The sequence below is a fragment of the Paramisgurnus dabryanus genome, chromosome 1 (genome assembly GCF_030506205.2).
Source record: "Paramisgurnus dabryanus chromosome 1, PD_genome_1.1, whole genome shotgun sequence".
In the NCBI taxonomy this organism is placed as follows: domain Eukaryota; kingdom Metazoa; phylum Chordata; class Actinopteri; order Cypriniformes; family Cobitidae; genus Paramisgurnus; species Paramisgurnus dabryanus.
The window spans coordinates 19,498,710-19,515,995 of record NC_133337.1 but is presented as its reverse complement, the minus strand read 5'-3'; the positions used below and the strand labels follow the sequence as shown (position 1 = coordinate 19,515,995).

Genomic DNA, 17,286 nt, shown 5'->3' with positions numbered 1-17,286 from the left:
TTGCAACAAAATGCACTGCATCTCCTGTTCTATTGGATTTTAAAAATGCTGGCAATGCGCGTACAGTACACACGTGGCCTACCGATGATGAAAATTTCATCACACGTACTGTAAACAGAACCTTCCGTACAACAGCAGCAACGATTACAACAGGACATCTGTGTCTGGCAACTAATCCTTCTTTGTTTATCTGCTATTTTAATAAAAAATGCGACTTATATCTTTATGTTTTTTTTTTTTTGCATTTTCCCGTTTTAAAGGTGTAAATGTCGTAAGTGCAGTACAATGCCAACTGATGCGGAAAATGTTTTCTCCTGTTTGTGCTATTTACATTACATGCACGTATGCACAGTTTTCAAACAAAACATGTGAGATTTTGATTTACTTATGCTTGTGGTTGCGACTCCTAAACGGGGTCTTTTAAAATCAGGACCGCTCCATCAGTTGTAAACAAGTGGAAAATCCGGCGTCAAACCTTTTTTGAAACTTTGCTTGTTTAGCATTAGGGTTACAACTCTTTAACTGTGTTAATAAATCAAAATGCATGAAATAGCATTACCCCCCCCCCCCCTTAAAGGGGCTATAAGTAGGATTTTAAGTGTTTTATTAATCAAAATCAATGTCTTTATTCATAAATATGTCCTCATTGGTGTCAAATGACCTCTGGCAGTGATCTGACTTTTCTTTGTAAGCTTAGAATTTCTCCTCTTTACTTACATTAAATGGGTAAGTCAAAGGAGGCTTCCATGTCGTTCCGCCGTATTGATAAACTATAATAGCAGAGAGGGACAAAAAGCACTTGCCTACCAACGCGTTTCCACAACGCGTTTTCATTCAGGACACGTGAACCAGCTGTAACGAACAAGGAGATCAGCGCTTACATAACGGCTACCGTAGTTGCAACACGCATTTGGAAAGGGGAGGCGCTAGAAATCACTGTTCGTTTGAATGCAAAATAGAATTCCACCACTAGATGGGGTTAAATCCTACTTATTGCCCCTTTAAAGTGTCTTACATAGCTGAAAACATGATTCCTGTTGCCTGTGTTAATTTTGTTACTGTAAAACTCTGTTACCAAAGTAAAGTAACAGTGCTTACAGTTATGTAACAGAACTGGCAGTCATACATGGAGAAACACACACTCTTTTTCTATATCTCAATTTAATATCAATATAATTACACATATAATTGAAAATAAATCAAAATTTAAAGGAATCCTTTAAATATAAGAAATCCTTTAAGATCACATACACACGGCTGATTCATGCATCTTTGTGAATTTAACACATGTCAGCACCCGTCTAAAAATGATAAAAATCTATCATCGCACATCTTGAGGATGCTATTCAAAATAAGATGAGCAAGGTGAGTGGCTTTCTGACAGATGCGCTTGTGCATTAATAACCCATACTGCTTTTAGACAGCCCACGACACTATTTCTTCTGTCAGATGAGTGGATCTTAGGTTAAAGAGCTCATGGTATAAAGGGAGGCAGAGGTGCACGGGTAATAATGAAGTTTTCATTGCCGTGCTTTGATAAGCAGGCAGATCGGATCTCTTTTCCTGCATGCCATTCCCTCCCGGAACACAGTGTCTTCCTGAGCCTCGGCTGATCATTTCAAAAGACTGTAAATTACCACTGGCAGATGTCCAAATATATCCCACAATGCTCCTTATAGTTACTCATCCTGCATTAGTAGATTCAGATGATTTTAATAGGGGTCCTGCAACAGGGAGTCAAGAATAGCCTTTAAATAAAAACCCAGCTGAAAATGTGAAATTTAGCTATAATGATTTAGTAAATGTACAAATTATACCAAATTAAACAATACATGAAGAACGTAAGATGCATAAATTAATTAATAAAACAGCATCTTCAGTATCTGTTCACATTCACGAGTAATCCATCCTGCATATCTTTATATATATTAATACCTTCACATAGCACTGAGCAGTGGTATTGCCAGCTCATCCAATATGGATGGGTTTATTTTGAGGCAACACACGTTAAAGTGTTTCGATCAGACAGACGGCCAGTTAACTAAAGATGCTCGAAGCATCGGATGATGAAGTACCTCAAGGGTTTTGAGGCTCAAGCTGTAAATCCTCAGCAGTGGTCAAGTGTGTCATATACTGAAGCTCATGGAGTGATGAAGAGTCTGCGTGATGTTCAGAGATTCTGCAGAGTTCACACAATAGATTCATTCATCACTGGATTAGACTACCCAGAAATAATGTGATTTGCTCATGCTGGTCCTAAACTAAAAGGACATCTGCAAAAGAGCATCATTTCTCACATTCCTGAATATTGAAATGTCTTCTTTTGTGATCCAATAAAAAAAGTCATTTACATTTAAAACATTAAATTCAATTATGAAAGATGTTTTAACTCTTATATATATATAAAAGGGGTGGTGATGGCGCATTGGATAAGACACACGCCTTTGGTGTGAGAGACCCGGGTTTGAATCCACTGTGACACACCATTGTGTCCCTGAGCAAGACACTTAACCCCTAGTTGCTCCAGAGGCGTGTGACCTCTGACATATATAGCAATTGTAAGTCGCTTTGGATAAAAGCGTCAGCTCACTAAAACACTTGGGCCAAATACAGGAAATACGTCATTTAACTATTCAAGTGGTTTAGTGGAAAGACCACAAGTTGGGGGTTGACCATGACAAGTATCACCAAAACCTTTATATAGTACAAATGTAAATCAAATTCAAACCATGTCTCCAATGTTCATCAGGCATCAGTGTCTGGTTATGTGGTGTTTGCTGATCATATCTTCCCTGCTTTAGGAGAATCTGTCTAGCAGGCTGTCTGTGAACAGATTGTTTGAGGGAGGCTGATAATTTCTAACGCTGTGTGCTTTGGATTCATTAGCTTAAATCTGAGTCTCGACGGACACCCAAGTTTCCGTAATCAAGGAAACAGTGAGAAACGATAGTAAAGTGTCAAAGAGTTCTCTCATTAAAAATATAATTATTATGAGCTGTGAGGTCTAACATAAAAAATCTGAAGAATGCCAAAATATGAGCATTAATATCCTCCTGAGAACCAAGAAAAAAATTATGGAATTTATTTTTTCTTTTAAAAATGAAGTGTTGGGGTGAGAACAACCACATTGCAAAGAATTCCATTTTATGACAAGTCCACTCTATTGTTTTGCCATTTGAATAAACAATCACATTTATTTTTAATAATTCATTTTTAAATTTTATTTATTTATCCTTAATAAATTTTGATCCAAGATGATATTTGATGAAGCATTCTGACTTCTTGGAGACACATAGGAAAATGTTGCTCTTATTCCATCTCACAAATGTTTTGCTTTGCTTCCAGGGATTCTCCATCTACAAACATTTTGGAATGTTCAGAATTTTGGCCAGTGCGGCTCGTGACTGTTCTTTTGAGGGGCGCAAATTCAAAATATGTGTTCAGAGTGTCGTGTGTGTTGCTTGTGTTTTCAAAATTTGTGTTTGATTCGTCATGTGAACCATGTGCATCATGTGTTTGCCAAAATAAGTGCCTGCTGCACACTCGTCAAAACCGTTTATTATAAAAGAGACGCTCAGGTTCACACTCTGATTACGCATAAGATTATGCGAGTATCTGGCAAACGTGAGCGTCTTTTTTTTTATCATAAACCCTTTAGACGCGTCTGCAGCAGGCACTTATTGTGACAAGACATGTAATGAACATATGATCTCTTTGACGCGCCAAACAAATATTTTGAAATTACAAACCACACACATGACTGGCTACATACATGTTGTGCTAACTTTGCATTGTGCGCCCTCGAAAAAAATAAGTCACTGGCCACCACTGATATGGATTGCACCATATTTCCTAATTCTCTAATTTGGGTGTGGCTTTCTTTTAATTTTTTACAATAAGGTTGTATTTGTTAACATAGTTTATGCACAATGAACTAACATGAACAATTGCATTAACATTAATATAGATTAATAAATGCTGATAAACTATATTGCTCATTGTTGGTTCAAAATTAATGCATTAAATAATGTTAACAAATACAACTTTATTGTAAAGTGTTACAAATTATTTTATTCAAAAACTTCTGAGCATCTGTCATAGAACTGCCTATTATAAGTGAAACAAACATTAGAACGAAGTCCTGGGGCCTCATTTATAAAATGCTGTGTAGAAAACATTCTAAATTTGATCTTACGATCTTTTCTCAAAAGCACGTAAGTCTCATACGCCTCACTTTCAGATATAAAATCTATAAATCGCAATGAGCTTAAAATTGTGCGCAGTGTGCCCCGTTGCAAGATTTCCACCTTTAAACGATGCCTAATGTCATAGACATATAAAAGAGCACCTGTCAATGTTTAAATCCCTTTCAAGCAGCAAAAAATTGCTTATTTTCCAAAAACCTGCAGCAATCGTACGTGTGTACGTCTACTCAGACCCTGATGTGCCGCTAAGCACTTTTTCACATCAGATCTACAAAGGACATCAAATGAAAGTTGTGGGGCCTCATTTATAAAGCATACGTATGCAAAGATTTGATCGTAATGTGTGCATACCCAAAAATCCACAGCAATTGTACTATTTATAAAAACTGTCTTTGACGTGCTTAGCGTCACAGCAGGGTCTGAGCAGACGTACGCACTTTTGCTGCAGGTATTTAGAAATATAAGCCATTCTTGCTGCTCAAAAGGAGTTTAAACATTGACAAGCGCCCTTTTTTATGTCTATGATGACATTAATTAGGCATTGTTTAAAGGCGAAGATCTAAAACTACTTAGCTGCACACAAGTTCAAGATCATTTGCGATTTATAGATTTAACATCTGAAAGAAATGGGTATGCACATTTTTTTGTGCATACGTTCGTTTTATGAATCACACGTACGCATTTTTGATAAATGATCATAAGATCTAAATATAAGATGGGTTCTACGAAACATTTTTCGTGTTTCGAAAGGGTCAGAATTATTGTACATTTCTGAACTACTGCTAAATTTTTAAGTCTAGACTCTCAAGTAAAAAAAAAAAGATAATTATCAAGAAATCATAGAATCTGGAAAAAGTATTACTTACTTTCCTTGTTACATAAAATGTGGAAATTGTCGTTATTTTGAAAAGAAAGTTTGTGTGCTCTTTACAAATATGTCCACACAAATATGGTATTAATAGAAAGCCCAGGATGTCCTCTTGACAGGACAGTGGGATTCAAATAGGTTGAATAAAATGTGCTTGACTTAGAGATCTGAAACTCATTTCCACTACAGAGGACAAAAATGAATTGCTGGGTTTTAGGAGGATATCAGACCGGTGATGGTAAAGTGCATTGCATTTGTGTAGTGGTTGTTTAGTGGTAGTTCATTGTGCAAAAAAGTTCAGAGGATTTATTTCGAGTGAACAAAGACATACTGATAAAATGTATATCTTATAATCCACTATAATGGAATAAATGTAAATGTTTATGCAATGCATCATGGTGTACAGTATTCTGTATAGACATTTCCATACTACACACAAAAACGTATAAGCAATATGTTAGTACACTACACAAACACAGCATGCAGAATAGCATTACAAATGTGAGGAGCCTCAGATGAGACACCCTTGTATTTAATAATAGAGGAAGTGCTGTGGGATGAGGAAGACACAGAAGGATTTCTTTTCTTCTTTGTGAATGGCAGAACAAAAGCATTACCTGACACTCGCCACAAACAAACACAACAAAACAAAGCAGTGAGCCGAGGGACCGTCAACATGAACGGTATTTAAATTCTGAATAAAGGAACTCAGGTCACCCTGAGCGAAACCTGATCGACACCTAATGGAGACCTGATCTCCAACCAGGCAAATGAAGAACAAACAATGATTCAAAGAAACCAACTGCACCGGTTTTGAATACAGGAAAATCACAAATATATATATATATATATATATATATAATCATAAGTATGACATATAGATTATCTTAAACATGGGCTTATTTAATTTGTGCATGCAGCCACCTGGCAACGGGTTGGAAAAACTTAGTAACTGCATAGCAATGGCATTATAGCTTCGTTGAGTCTTACTGTAGCTTAAGAAAAGCAACAGCATTGGTTCCTGTACGAGAAAGGGAGAGAGTTCACGTGTGTGTGTGCGTGTGCGTGCATGCGTCTGTGTATGCGTGTGTGCTGTGTGCTGACACAGAAACCTCAAACAGCTGTTTGATATCACCCGTTCATTAACAGCATGTTGACGCCTCTGGTCTGGCCTCACATGATAAGCGTTCCTCTGGGTTCTCTGATTCGGTTATGTAATTGTGCTGTGTGTGATGTTATTAAAGACAATCCTGTCAGATCTGCTCATCATCACTGCATTCTTACGATGTTATATTTGGGTTGCTGTCAAATAACCTCTGTGTGAACCATTTCGTTAGATTTACGGTTCAAATGTATGTAAGCAAAAGCGTGCATTGCTGCTGTGAACTTTGTTACAGAAGATTATCTACTCTTCACATTTTTGGCACATTTGTAGCTAAATGGAGGATGAGATTTCTTAATGTTCTGATGTTTTCTCTCTCCGTGCCTTCGGAAGATTGCAAGGTCAAGCAGTAACGGTCTGTAATGATCCATATCTCCTGCTTAAAACCGAGGTGTTTTATCTTATATTTACCCAAAAGTCTGCACTGCCAGTTACCTGTCCAATATTTCACTATAAATATTGCAAATGTGGGCACTGTGTACTTTTATGACATTTGTACTTTGTAATATAATGTAATATAATTTGGCTATCATATTACAATGCACATTTGAATAAAAGAAAAGAGAAATACTCTAAAAAAAGTTTCATTTCAATTACAATGATCCTTTATAAGGCAGCTGTTTATGTAGGCAGTATATAGTCGGGCAGCTCTCTGAATCTTTCCAGCATGGTGCTGTGAAACGGGTTGAAGGGAGTTTAAATAAACAGTCTGATCATCCTCCATCTTTATACAGCACCTTAAAAATCTCTTCCACGTGACCCCGGGTTTCTTCACCAACAGCAGGACAATAAGTCCAGGAAGACAAACACACAAAGACACACACACCCAAACACTTGAGGATCTCTTGACAACAAAGCAATCTAAGTAACGGCAAGCAGGCCACAGAAATGTTGGCCTGAGTTACAAAACAGACATCCTGACCACATGTCATGAAAATATAAGATTGTAATGCATCTATTCTAAACAATACATGAAGATCATTACAGAACTTATTGCTTTACTTGTCTTGTTGTATTTATTTATCCGTCTGGCTAGTGGCTACTAAACTGATCTCTGAAACAAAAACCTTGTTGAAAATAAAATGACAAGATTTAAAGGAGCTTAAGCTAACATTGTATAGATTAATTTTACACAGTAACATTAGCTCAGTGTAATAGTTCAAACCCATTAAATATGATATATAAACAATTTACTTGTCATTTATTTCCCTTATTATTAGAAATAAACTACGGTACTTAAAGAAATAAAATGACACTGTGGAAGTCTACTGAAAGTTACATTTAGTCCACAAAAGCTGTTTTTTTATGTTGCTGACCGTAAAACATAATTTTATTTAAAGGAAAACACCACACACAGCAAATTCACCAGTGTTAAATGTACACTCCTGGTCTGGTTGTACCCATATATACACACCAGTAGTGTAGATTTAACACTCGTGATTTTGCTGTGCAGCTTTTCAATATTTTACTATGTTTTTACCTCAACTTATACAAAATAATACATACCTATCTTTTTTCAATGTGTGCGCTTAATCTTTGTAAAGTGTTTCATTAATGTGTTAGCATTAAGCCTAGCCCCATTCAAAACAATGATGAATTTAGAAGCCACCGAACACTTCCATGTTTTCCCTATTTAAAGACACTCACATGAGTAGTTACATGAGTAAGGCCGGTGACACACTGGATGCGTGGCGTGAGCGTCTCAGCTGCGTGGCGTGTCCGTTTTTAATTCGGCTTCCATGTTAACAGGTTAGAGCTTGCAGACTGCCAGCATGAGACGCGCGTCTCAGGCGCGGCTCGAGCCGCGCGGAAAACGCGTGCTTGCTAGAAATAGAACCGACGCCTATTTTTCACGCCACACGCAAGCGTCTTGGAAGCGTTTCCAGCCAAAATATACGTCACCTATAGCAACAGCAGCGCGTCAGCGCCGAGTCAGGCATGCTTCTGGTATGTACAGACACAGAAAACGCGACGCAGCCGCGACGCAACTGACACGCAACAGATACGCCACGCATCCAGTGTGTCACCGGCCTAAGAGGCTGTTTACACTTGGCATTAACATGCGTTTTCGTCGATCGGATCACAGGTGGACGACGTTAATGCCAGGTGTAAACGGTGTTCAAAACTTTTTGAACGCGTCCACTTTCGACCACTTTCAACCACATCCGGAGGTAGTCGAAACCACTTTCGATCGGATCGCTTTGGAGTTGCGGAACGCAATGTGGTTAAATGTGTTCGAACAGCCACACGCGACCGCCTTCTCTCCGCCCATTTATCTAATCTGAGGTATTAAACACAAATTTTATGTCTTTTTTTGACTTCTGCCGTGAACATACGGTGAACAGCGCTATTTTTAGCCTTTCATTGATAAAACTACTGCGGGTGTTCTCCGTAGTTTCGTTTTGAAAGCGTGAAAGTTGCGCGATCCTATTTCATCAATTGCGCTGAAAATTCATAGAAAGCTCCAACATATACACGTACAAAACACTGTGCTGCATGTAGGGGTGTGCCGGTTTCAGAATTGGTGATGACGGTTATGACGTGAGTCAAATGTGACGGTTCATAACATAACCGTCTGTGGGGGGCGTTTTGCTCGTTAAATGCTTGTGGATTGACGCGAAAGTGTCATTTCACCATAAAATCATGAATGTGATTCCAAGTGTGTTTTAAACAGTAATGACTTTAAGCAATTTAACAGAAAGCAATGAAATATTTAAAAACACACTGTTGACAGAAGACTGCGCTGTCACTCTCTGCTCAGCATAAATTAATCCTCTCTCATATTTTGATAATCTTCAGAGAAACAGATTTAATTGTGTCTATATCTGTCATTACATGGACCAGAATGTGGGTTAAAAAGCGTCTTGAAGAGGTTTTGCTCATAAATGCATGTAAAGTAAAGTAATATGAACTTGAGATTTTTATACTGTTATTAAACTGCACACTATGCGCAGCAAACGCAGCCGACAATGACCACGCGCGGCAAACGCTCTCCACATACAGTACGCGCTCTTCAGTGCTCACACTTGCGAAGTAAACCGGCGTTTGAATAAACAAGACACTGATTAGCTACTTACTCTACGTTTATTTAAAATTAACAGCAAGACAAGCAGTGAATCTGCTTTCAGGAGAGTTAGATTAGCATGGGAGGATTTGAACTTGAAAAGAGGAGTGTACTGACGCCTTTCCGCGGTTAAGACAACATTCCTTCTTATGGTCATTCATGTTTATTTGATGCTATAAATTAACTAGAAGGAAGAGATGATTTGAAAGGTGAGACTTTGTTTAATACGTTTAATCTCAAAAGTAACCGAAAAGTAACCTGGTCTGTCCTGTATGTCAGCGCGTTGTCAGTGTCTGCTCCGCTCTGTATTTTTCACTGCGTGAGAACATGGTGGGGCGTATAACACAGACTGTTAACAATTGTTTTAAATCGTATTTAAAAATTCTTTATGATAAAAATGTTTTTTAAATATTTTAATAACACGGTTTTGCCGGTTATAGAGTTCTAATGACGGTGTTCAACTATAACCGTCGGTCTCACGGTTATATAATGACCGTCACAGCCCTAGCTGCATGTATACTTCAGGGTTCCCACGGGTCCTTGAAATCCTGAAATCAGTTTGTGAATCTGGGGGAAATAATTCAAGGCCCTGGGAAGTTTTTGAAAATATGCATGCATAGATACAGGTCATTGAAAGTGCTTAAATCTGTTTTATGCAAGAGGTTTTCTGGAAAAAATTCAAGTTATTCCCTGTGTAGTGTGGGATAATATCATAAAAAATCTAGACTTTTTAAACACACATGCTAAACTGTGCTTTAAATGCTTATATTTTCTGTATGCGTGTAGGTTGATTCATACCAAAATGTTTTTTTGCATAGTTGTGTTTGACACATGAAAACGTCTCGGGTTACGTATGTAACTGTTGTTCCCTGAGAAGGGAACGAGACGCTGCGTCTCCCTTGCCATACTTCCTACATCTCTGTAACGCCATTATTTGGCAATATTTCAGATAGCGATATAGTTCCTGGCTCTCGCGTTACCGTCTTTGTCATTGGTTGAATTTGATATACACATTCAGACGCACTTACCCTTGGAGGCGTCCCCCAAAGTGTCACCGCAGTAACGCAGTGCGAGTTCCCCTCGAAATCTAAAAAGTTAACACGATATAACCTTGCTCTCACTTGAAATGTGTCCCCACATTTAGTCCTTGAATTTGAGGGTATTGGACCTGGAAAGTCCTTGAAAGGTCCTTGAATTTGTAGTTAACTAAGGTGTGGGAACCCTGATACTTGCTAAACAAGCAGCGGACTCCGACATAATATTAGTTTGCATCCATATGAACTCATAAATACTCACGCTCGCGTTTGAATGACAGCAGAGAGACTCGCCCACCGTCTCACGGACCGTCCCCTCACAGTATTCAGGACAAAAGCGGTCAAAAGTGGACAAAAGAGACGGATTTCCACCACAGCAGCAAGCAGGCTCCTGATTGGTTAACGTGTCAACGCGTCTTCACATTGACTTAACATTGAAATCACTCGCGCTTCACGCCTCTACTGCGGTTGGTGTAAACGCAGCATAAGTGCTTTTCCGCCATACAATATAGTTCTCATTTTTATCCGCTTTTAAAATTGCCACGTTTTATTTTGTGCCATACTTACTTGTGTAATTACTCATGTAACAGTCTTTAAATAGGGAAAACATGGAAGTGTTCGGTTGCTTCTAAATTCATCCCTGTTTGGATCTTAAGGAATGAATGGGGCTAGGCTAAATGCGTACACATTTACAATGCGCTGTACAAAGTGCATGCATTGAAAATAGATACGGTATGTATTAATTTGTCTAATTTAGTTAAGGTAAGAACATAGTAAAACATTGAAAACTGTAGCTATTTCCTTGAAATAAAATTATGTTTTACGATTTCAGCAGCAGCAACAAACATGTAAACATTTTTCCTGTGATAGTAAATTCTTCATGCTTTAAAACAGCTTGAATGTAACTCTTCACCCTTGCCTCATTTAGTATTCTGATCTAGTCCCAGCCTCTACTCAAGTGCATCATATTGGACCATAGATATATATGTACATAGATGCTACATTTGACAGTTTCAACGGTTTCACACAATGCATACGTGAACTACACATTTGCGGCACTGATTTTTTTTAGCACTGATGTTAACAGCGCCAGTGTACTGTACTGAGCTCAGTGTTATCAAACTATTGTACAATAATGTAGATGTAGATGTGTGTGGTCAGCCTACTGTAAATCCACTGCAGCATATCATCACTTGTGCTAAAACTAAAACTCATTTGTTTGTTTTACAATATCAATGACCAGAAATAAGTGCTTAGGGCAAGCTTCTTGCATAAACGTTTGAAAGGAAAATAAAAAAATGTCCAGATCCTAATGTTAAATAAGACTTTGAGACACCGTGCATGTATATTTTGACATGAATAAATCATGTATCCCTTCAAAATCTTTGCAGATGTAACATCCAAATATCTGTAGCGACTCTGATCTGTCTGAATATCCCAGAATCACAACATGAAGTAAAGAGGAGACTGAATGTTTTTGATTAAATGAGCGTTTGTTGAACCTGCCACATCATTTTAGCATATATAAACAAATACTCATTTAAAAAAACAAAAAAAAACGAATCAGACTTCAGAAAGTAAACATTACTGGGTATTCCAATGCTGTTTGTTTTCCAGGGCTGTGGAGTCCTTGATAAAGTTTGTAAACAGCTCGGTAAACTCTTCGTGCAAATTGTGTGTAACTTGTCTAACAGCAAACAGCCTTGAATATTTTATTAAAATAATATTAGAGACCAACAGGAGAGACTAATCACTTGAAGCAGCACACAGTTTGACATGTGGCAAAAAAAACTTTCTGTATGGTTGAGGATTGCACGTATACAAAAGTCTTACCTGAAAATCTTTAATGATTGTGAATCGGTATTAAAATTTCCTATACAGACAGCTAGAAGTTTGCTTATGTGTGTAAACATTTATATTTACCCATCTTGAAATGTAGCATCTATTGTCTTTGTTTTGTATTCATTTGAATGAATATATTCATTTGGCAGAGTCTTTGTTTACTCATTTGTTTTGTTAAACTTCTTTGTTGTTCACTGACAAAATCCATTAAAGTAATTGACTGTGGTATTTAACTACAAAGCCGTTGTTTCTCTTACCCTGCAGACAGACAGACGGTAACCTGACTTGATCTAATGATATCTAACCAGGTACCTAGAATAACCTTGCTACTCTCTTAAAAACAAAAAAACCATCTTGAACAGCATGTCAAATCTATGCCCTGGGAAATGATCTGATTTCCACATCCTCAAATGTACCAGCCTGATCTCACTGGTCTTCATTGCTATTTTACGAGTCGGCTAATTCTTATAAATTTGTACAAAGTGAATTGTACAAAAATGTAAGATTATCATTAGAAAAATCAATAATGAGACCCCACCCTAACCCTGCCCACAGCCCCAGCATCACAGTGGCAAAAACAGGTGAGATCAGGCTGGTAATTTTAAATAAACCCCTTTGTTTTATTTTTTTCATGAGCCATCATCAGTGCATGTTGTTCTAATAAAATAAATGATGCAGGATGATTAATGCACCAAACTTGGTTTATTTAATCCCCTGACTGTAACTATTAGCATTAACGAAGCGTTTAACGTGAGGCAAATGTTAACTTGTGTTTGTGACACAGCAAAACAACTTTAGAGCTCAGAAATATTTAAAGGAGATACCCAGAGGAGATAGAAACAGACATGATAAGAGCCCAGCTGACAGGTGTTACTCATTTCAGATATCTGTGTGTTTCCAGAGAGGTTGAAGTTCCCAGACAAACTCAGTGAACATTTCACACAATGACATCAACAAGTGCCGCAGTGTCTTAAACACGAGCGCCATCAGTTATAAAGCTTTAGTGAACTGGTCTCTGTTATAAATCTGACATGTCTGGAGCTCAGTGGAAAACCAGCAGGGGTTCAGAAACAAGCAGACGATAAATGAGCTTTTAGCAGGGAAAATGGATCCAGTACAGTCGTAGCTGGTGAACATCTTTCTCTCTGACTTTAACAGATATACTCATCAAAGGACATACAGGTCACATGACAATGAAAACCTGGCAGAGATGCAGTATGTCCAAAAAGTCCAACCACACATACTTAACCATAAAGCAGTAGTAGATACCTTATCTTATTCAGTATGTTATTCATTCATCTCTAGCGTTAATAAGTGCTTCAATTGCAATAAACGCTGACGTCTTCCCATATGGATTTAAAACGAAACGCAACTGTAAAGGTGGATACCAGGCCAAGCTAAAACTGCAACCATCTCAAAAAGTGATGCATTAGAGGATTGAAGCTCACCTCAGACAAGCTTCAGTACCAAGAAACCTCATCAATATTCATTATGAGAAGGACTCGTAGCCCATTTAATAACTGTGGGAACAGAAGACCCGGGGAACATTTGGAAGTTTGATGAAAATCTTGAGTAGCTTTGACGGGTCGGGGAGGATGCGGCGGGCTTAGAGCGACCCGCTAAGGAATACGCTTCAAGCCGGGTGACCCTGACTCTTCTCCGTGTGCCCGCCGAGCTGTGACTAATTATGTGTGTGCTACACTCGCAGGCAAGGTGTTTAGTTTTCTGCTCATGTCTGCTTATCTCTATGCTCTTTTACAGGAAACTTTAACTTTAGTAATAAAGAGCACTTGTTTTCGGCAGTAACTAATGTTTGCTTGGTAGTGGTGCTAAGAAATCAATGTTACTGATGCTCAGACTCAAACAAACCCCAAACCCTAATAATAAACCTAGTGATACACATTGTAGTAATATTTTTAACTATATCTATTTTTACATTACATTTTTTTAAAGGGGACATTTTACAAGACTTTTTTTAAGATGTCAAATAAATCTTTGGTGTCCACAGAGTACATATGTAAAGTTCAAGCTCAAAATACCATATAGATAATTTATTATTATATGTAAAATTGCCACTTTGTGGTTGTGAGCAAAAATGTGCCGTTTTTGGGTGTGTCCTTTAAAATGCAAATGAGCTGATCTCTGCACTAAAGGGTAGTGTTGTGGTTGGATAGTGCAGATTAAGGGGCGGTATTATCCCCTTCTGACATCACAGGGGGAGCCAAATTTCAATGAGCTATTTTTTCACATGCTTGCAGAGAATGGTTTACCAAATTGAAGTTACTGGGTTGATCTTTTTCACATTTTCTAGGTCGATGGAAGTACTGGGGACCCAATTATAGCACTTAAACATGGAAAAGTCAGATTTTCGTTATATGTCCCCTAGCAAGTGATCCATTTGTTTAAATTATTTTTCTAAGTGATCAGACTTAGAGAGAGTGAATGATGAAACCTGTTCCTATAGACCATGCATTTACATATCAACGCCCTCTCAACACTTTAGCATCATGATGGTGAGTTATGCATGAGGAAGCACACAGAGTATTTAATCACTAGCACTTTACTGTAGACACCAGCACTAATCTGTTGATTTAAAACCCTTAGATAGACTGGATTACTAACTGGGTAGATTAGATTTGTAGCTGGTTCAGAGAGGAGGGTGCTGGTATTGTATAAGGTCACATGTTTCTTATGAGTTCAGGTCAGGGTCAGAGACTAGAGAATTTGGTTAAGCAAATAACTAATTGAGCCACGCTCCTTATATTGGACTCCTAAGTGAAGATTAACCTGATAAAGGAACATTCAAAGGTAATATATTTATATTCCTGCCTAACACACACGACACTGCGGGAGTTTATCACATTATTTAGGACTGTGTGAATGTGTGAATATGAAACTGGGACGTGTTGAATAAACAAATAGTAAACAGACAGTAAAGAGTGAGATTTGTTTACCCACCACCAATATTTATTTCAATTTTTATTTTGTTTTAGAGCTTGATATAATTTATACTTTAAACCTACATTTAAATTTACATTTATGCATTTGGAAGACATGTTTATTTCAAAGCGACTTACTGTGTTTTACACATTTTTTTAACAGTATGTGTGTTTCCTGGGTTTATGATCTTTTGTGCTGCTAAAAATGACTCAATGTCTCCAGTGTACAAGAGGAACAAGTGACAGAGAGATCTGTAAAATAAGGATAAGTCAACATAACTTTTTCCAGTAATGAGAGAGCTGAATGCACACTTTAATACAAGCCAATTCCACAATAAAACTTTACAGCTAGGGTATGCATTTTTTGAGATATAAATTTTGTATATAACAAATATGCAGCTTACTCATTAAAGGGGCAGTGTACATTTACATTTATGCATTTTATCCAAAGTGATTTACAGTGCAATACAAGATATACATTTTATCAGTATGTGTGATCCTTTGGATCGAACCCACACACTTTTGCTTTGCTAATTTGGGTACAGGAACACAGCATTCAGAAACAATAGCGTGTATTTTTAGTAAGCAGTGTAAAGGTTCTTAAGACAGTAATATCTTTACCAGCAGTCACACACTGACCTACACGTCTACACAGAAATGTGTCTATTAATATCCATATTATTTCTGGAAATTTCAAGAGAGTCAAAACCATGATGTCATGATTCCCTTGAGCAACACAAGCAGAACGTCGTTTATGTAACACATTTTAACTTGAGTTGAAAACGGTCAAAATTTTAAGTTTAGTTTTTGATCGTCTTTTAATCAGTCAAAAGTTTATCATCCTGCAGTGAGACAAATTATTGGTGCTATTCAATTTAAATGTAGTTACAAAATGTAAACCCTTACGAAAGTTAACCACGATTTTAATGTATTGATTAACATTGGCAAAACCATGATTCATTTTTTGTAAGTGTAGCTATGGAAATTTACCATGGTTTTTATGGTAACCATAGTTTGCTACAGTAACCATTGTTTAACAGTGGGTTTTGTAGTGAAAACGTGATTTTACACATGTTAATACAACAAAATAACATAATGATTATACTGCAATACCATTTCTAATTTTTGTAAGGATAAACAGGGAAAATACTACGAATAAACAATACACAATAACAAAAGATATGAGTATGAATAAAAACACATCAGAAATTCACAGTATGATTTAATACCGATAAATTGACGTATAATAAAAATACTGATAAGTTGATGTATAATAAAAATGGGAATTAAGTTAGGTTTGAAATTGACTTTATGAGGTTATCACACTGCGGGAAATCATCCCAAAACTATTTAATGTTAAATCATGTGTCTTATTCTAGCAACAAACAAACAAACATAAAAAAATCTACCAATAATGAAAATGTTTACATTATTTGTAAACATTGCAAAGTGCCTTTTATATCTTTGCAATTTTTTGTTATACATTTTCTGTGTTGTACAGCTGTTGAACAAAATCCCAAAACGTTCACATAATTTCTATGTTAATATTATTACACAAAAACAAAAACAAATCTCAGTTTTTGTGACTTTTGAACAACAGTCCACGCCTTAATGCTAAAAAGTCGTCACGTGATCCGTCCGTGCTTGCCCCCGCCCTCGGGAGCCTCTCGCGCTCCTCCCGCCCGTGCCCTGGACACCGTTGCTAAGAAATAGCGTGTGCGCGCGATCGGTACGGAGGCGCGCAGCTCGAGCGCCGCTGCTCAGTGCTCAGACATGGCGGCGGATCTAAACCCGGAGTGGCTATGTCGCCTGCCTTCCTCATGGAGTTACGGCGTGACCCGGGACGGACGCGTCTTCTTCATCAAGTAAATATCCGCGCGAGGGAAAGTCGGGTGTGGGTTCGACACGCGTGGCTCTCGTCGCGTGTTTTTCACCTCCTCTCTCCCTTTTCTTTCTTACCCAACAGTGAAGAAGCGAAGAGCACGACCTGGTTGCATCCAGTAACGGGAGAAGCCGTCATTACGGGACACAGAAAAACTCCCGGTACAATTGCATTTCATTTATTTGTTTAGTATGATTTGGACAGAGGCGTGGAAATGCACCACGAAATGCAGTTCGTGCAATCTGTGCTGCGTTTGTGACAGCGCAGCGGACACAATGTCAGCGCGTTTG

The 17,286-nt window shown here is 37.8% G+C and overlaps 1 protein-coding gene across 22 annotated transcripts in view; it reads left to right on the top strand.

The window, feature by feature from the left end:
* The first annotated feature begins 16,809 nt into the window (after positions 1-16,809).
* The window catches only part of plekha5 (pleckstrin homology domain containing, family A member 5), a 135,645-nt gene continuing 135,168 nt past the window's right edge, over positions 16,810-17,286 (top strand). For 21 of the 22 annotated variants that reach the window (XM_065273461.2, XM_065273442.2, XM_065273462.2 and 18 more), the window contains exons 1-2: positions 16,820-16,979; positions 17,081-17,157. In XM_065273461.2, the coding sequence (XP_065129533.1) occupies positions 16,888-16,979; positions 17,081-17,157 (169 nt within the window). In that variant the 5' untranslated portion in view covers positions 16,820-16,887. Of the gene's footprint in view, positions 16,980-17,080; positions 17,158-17,286 lie in introns of all 22 variants that reach the window. The other variant, XM_073813871.1, reaches the window with a different exon arrangement.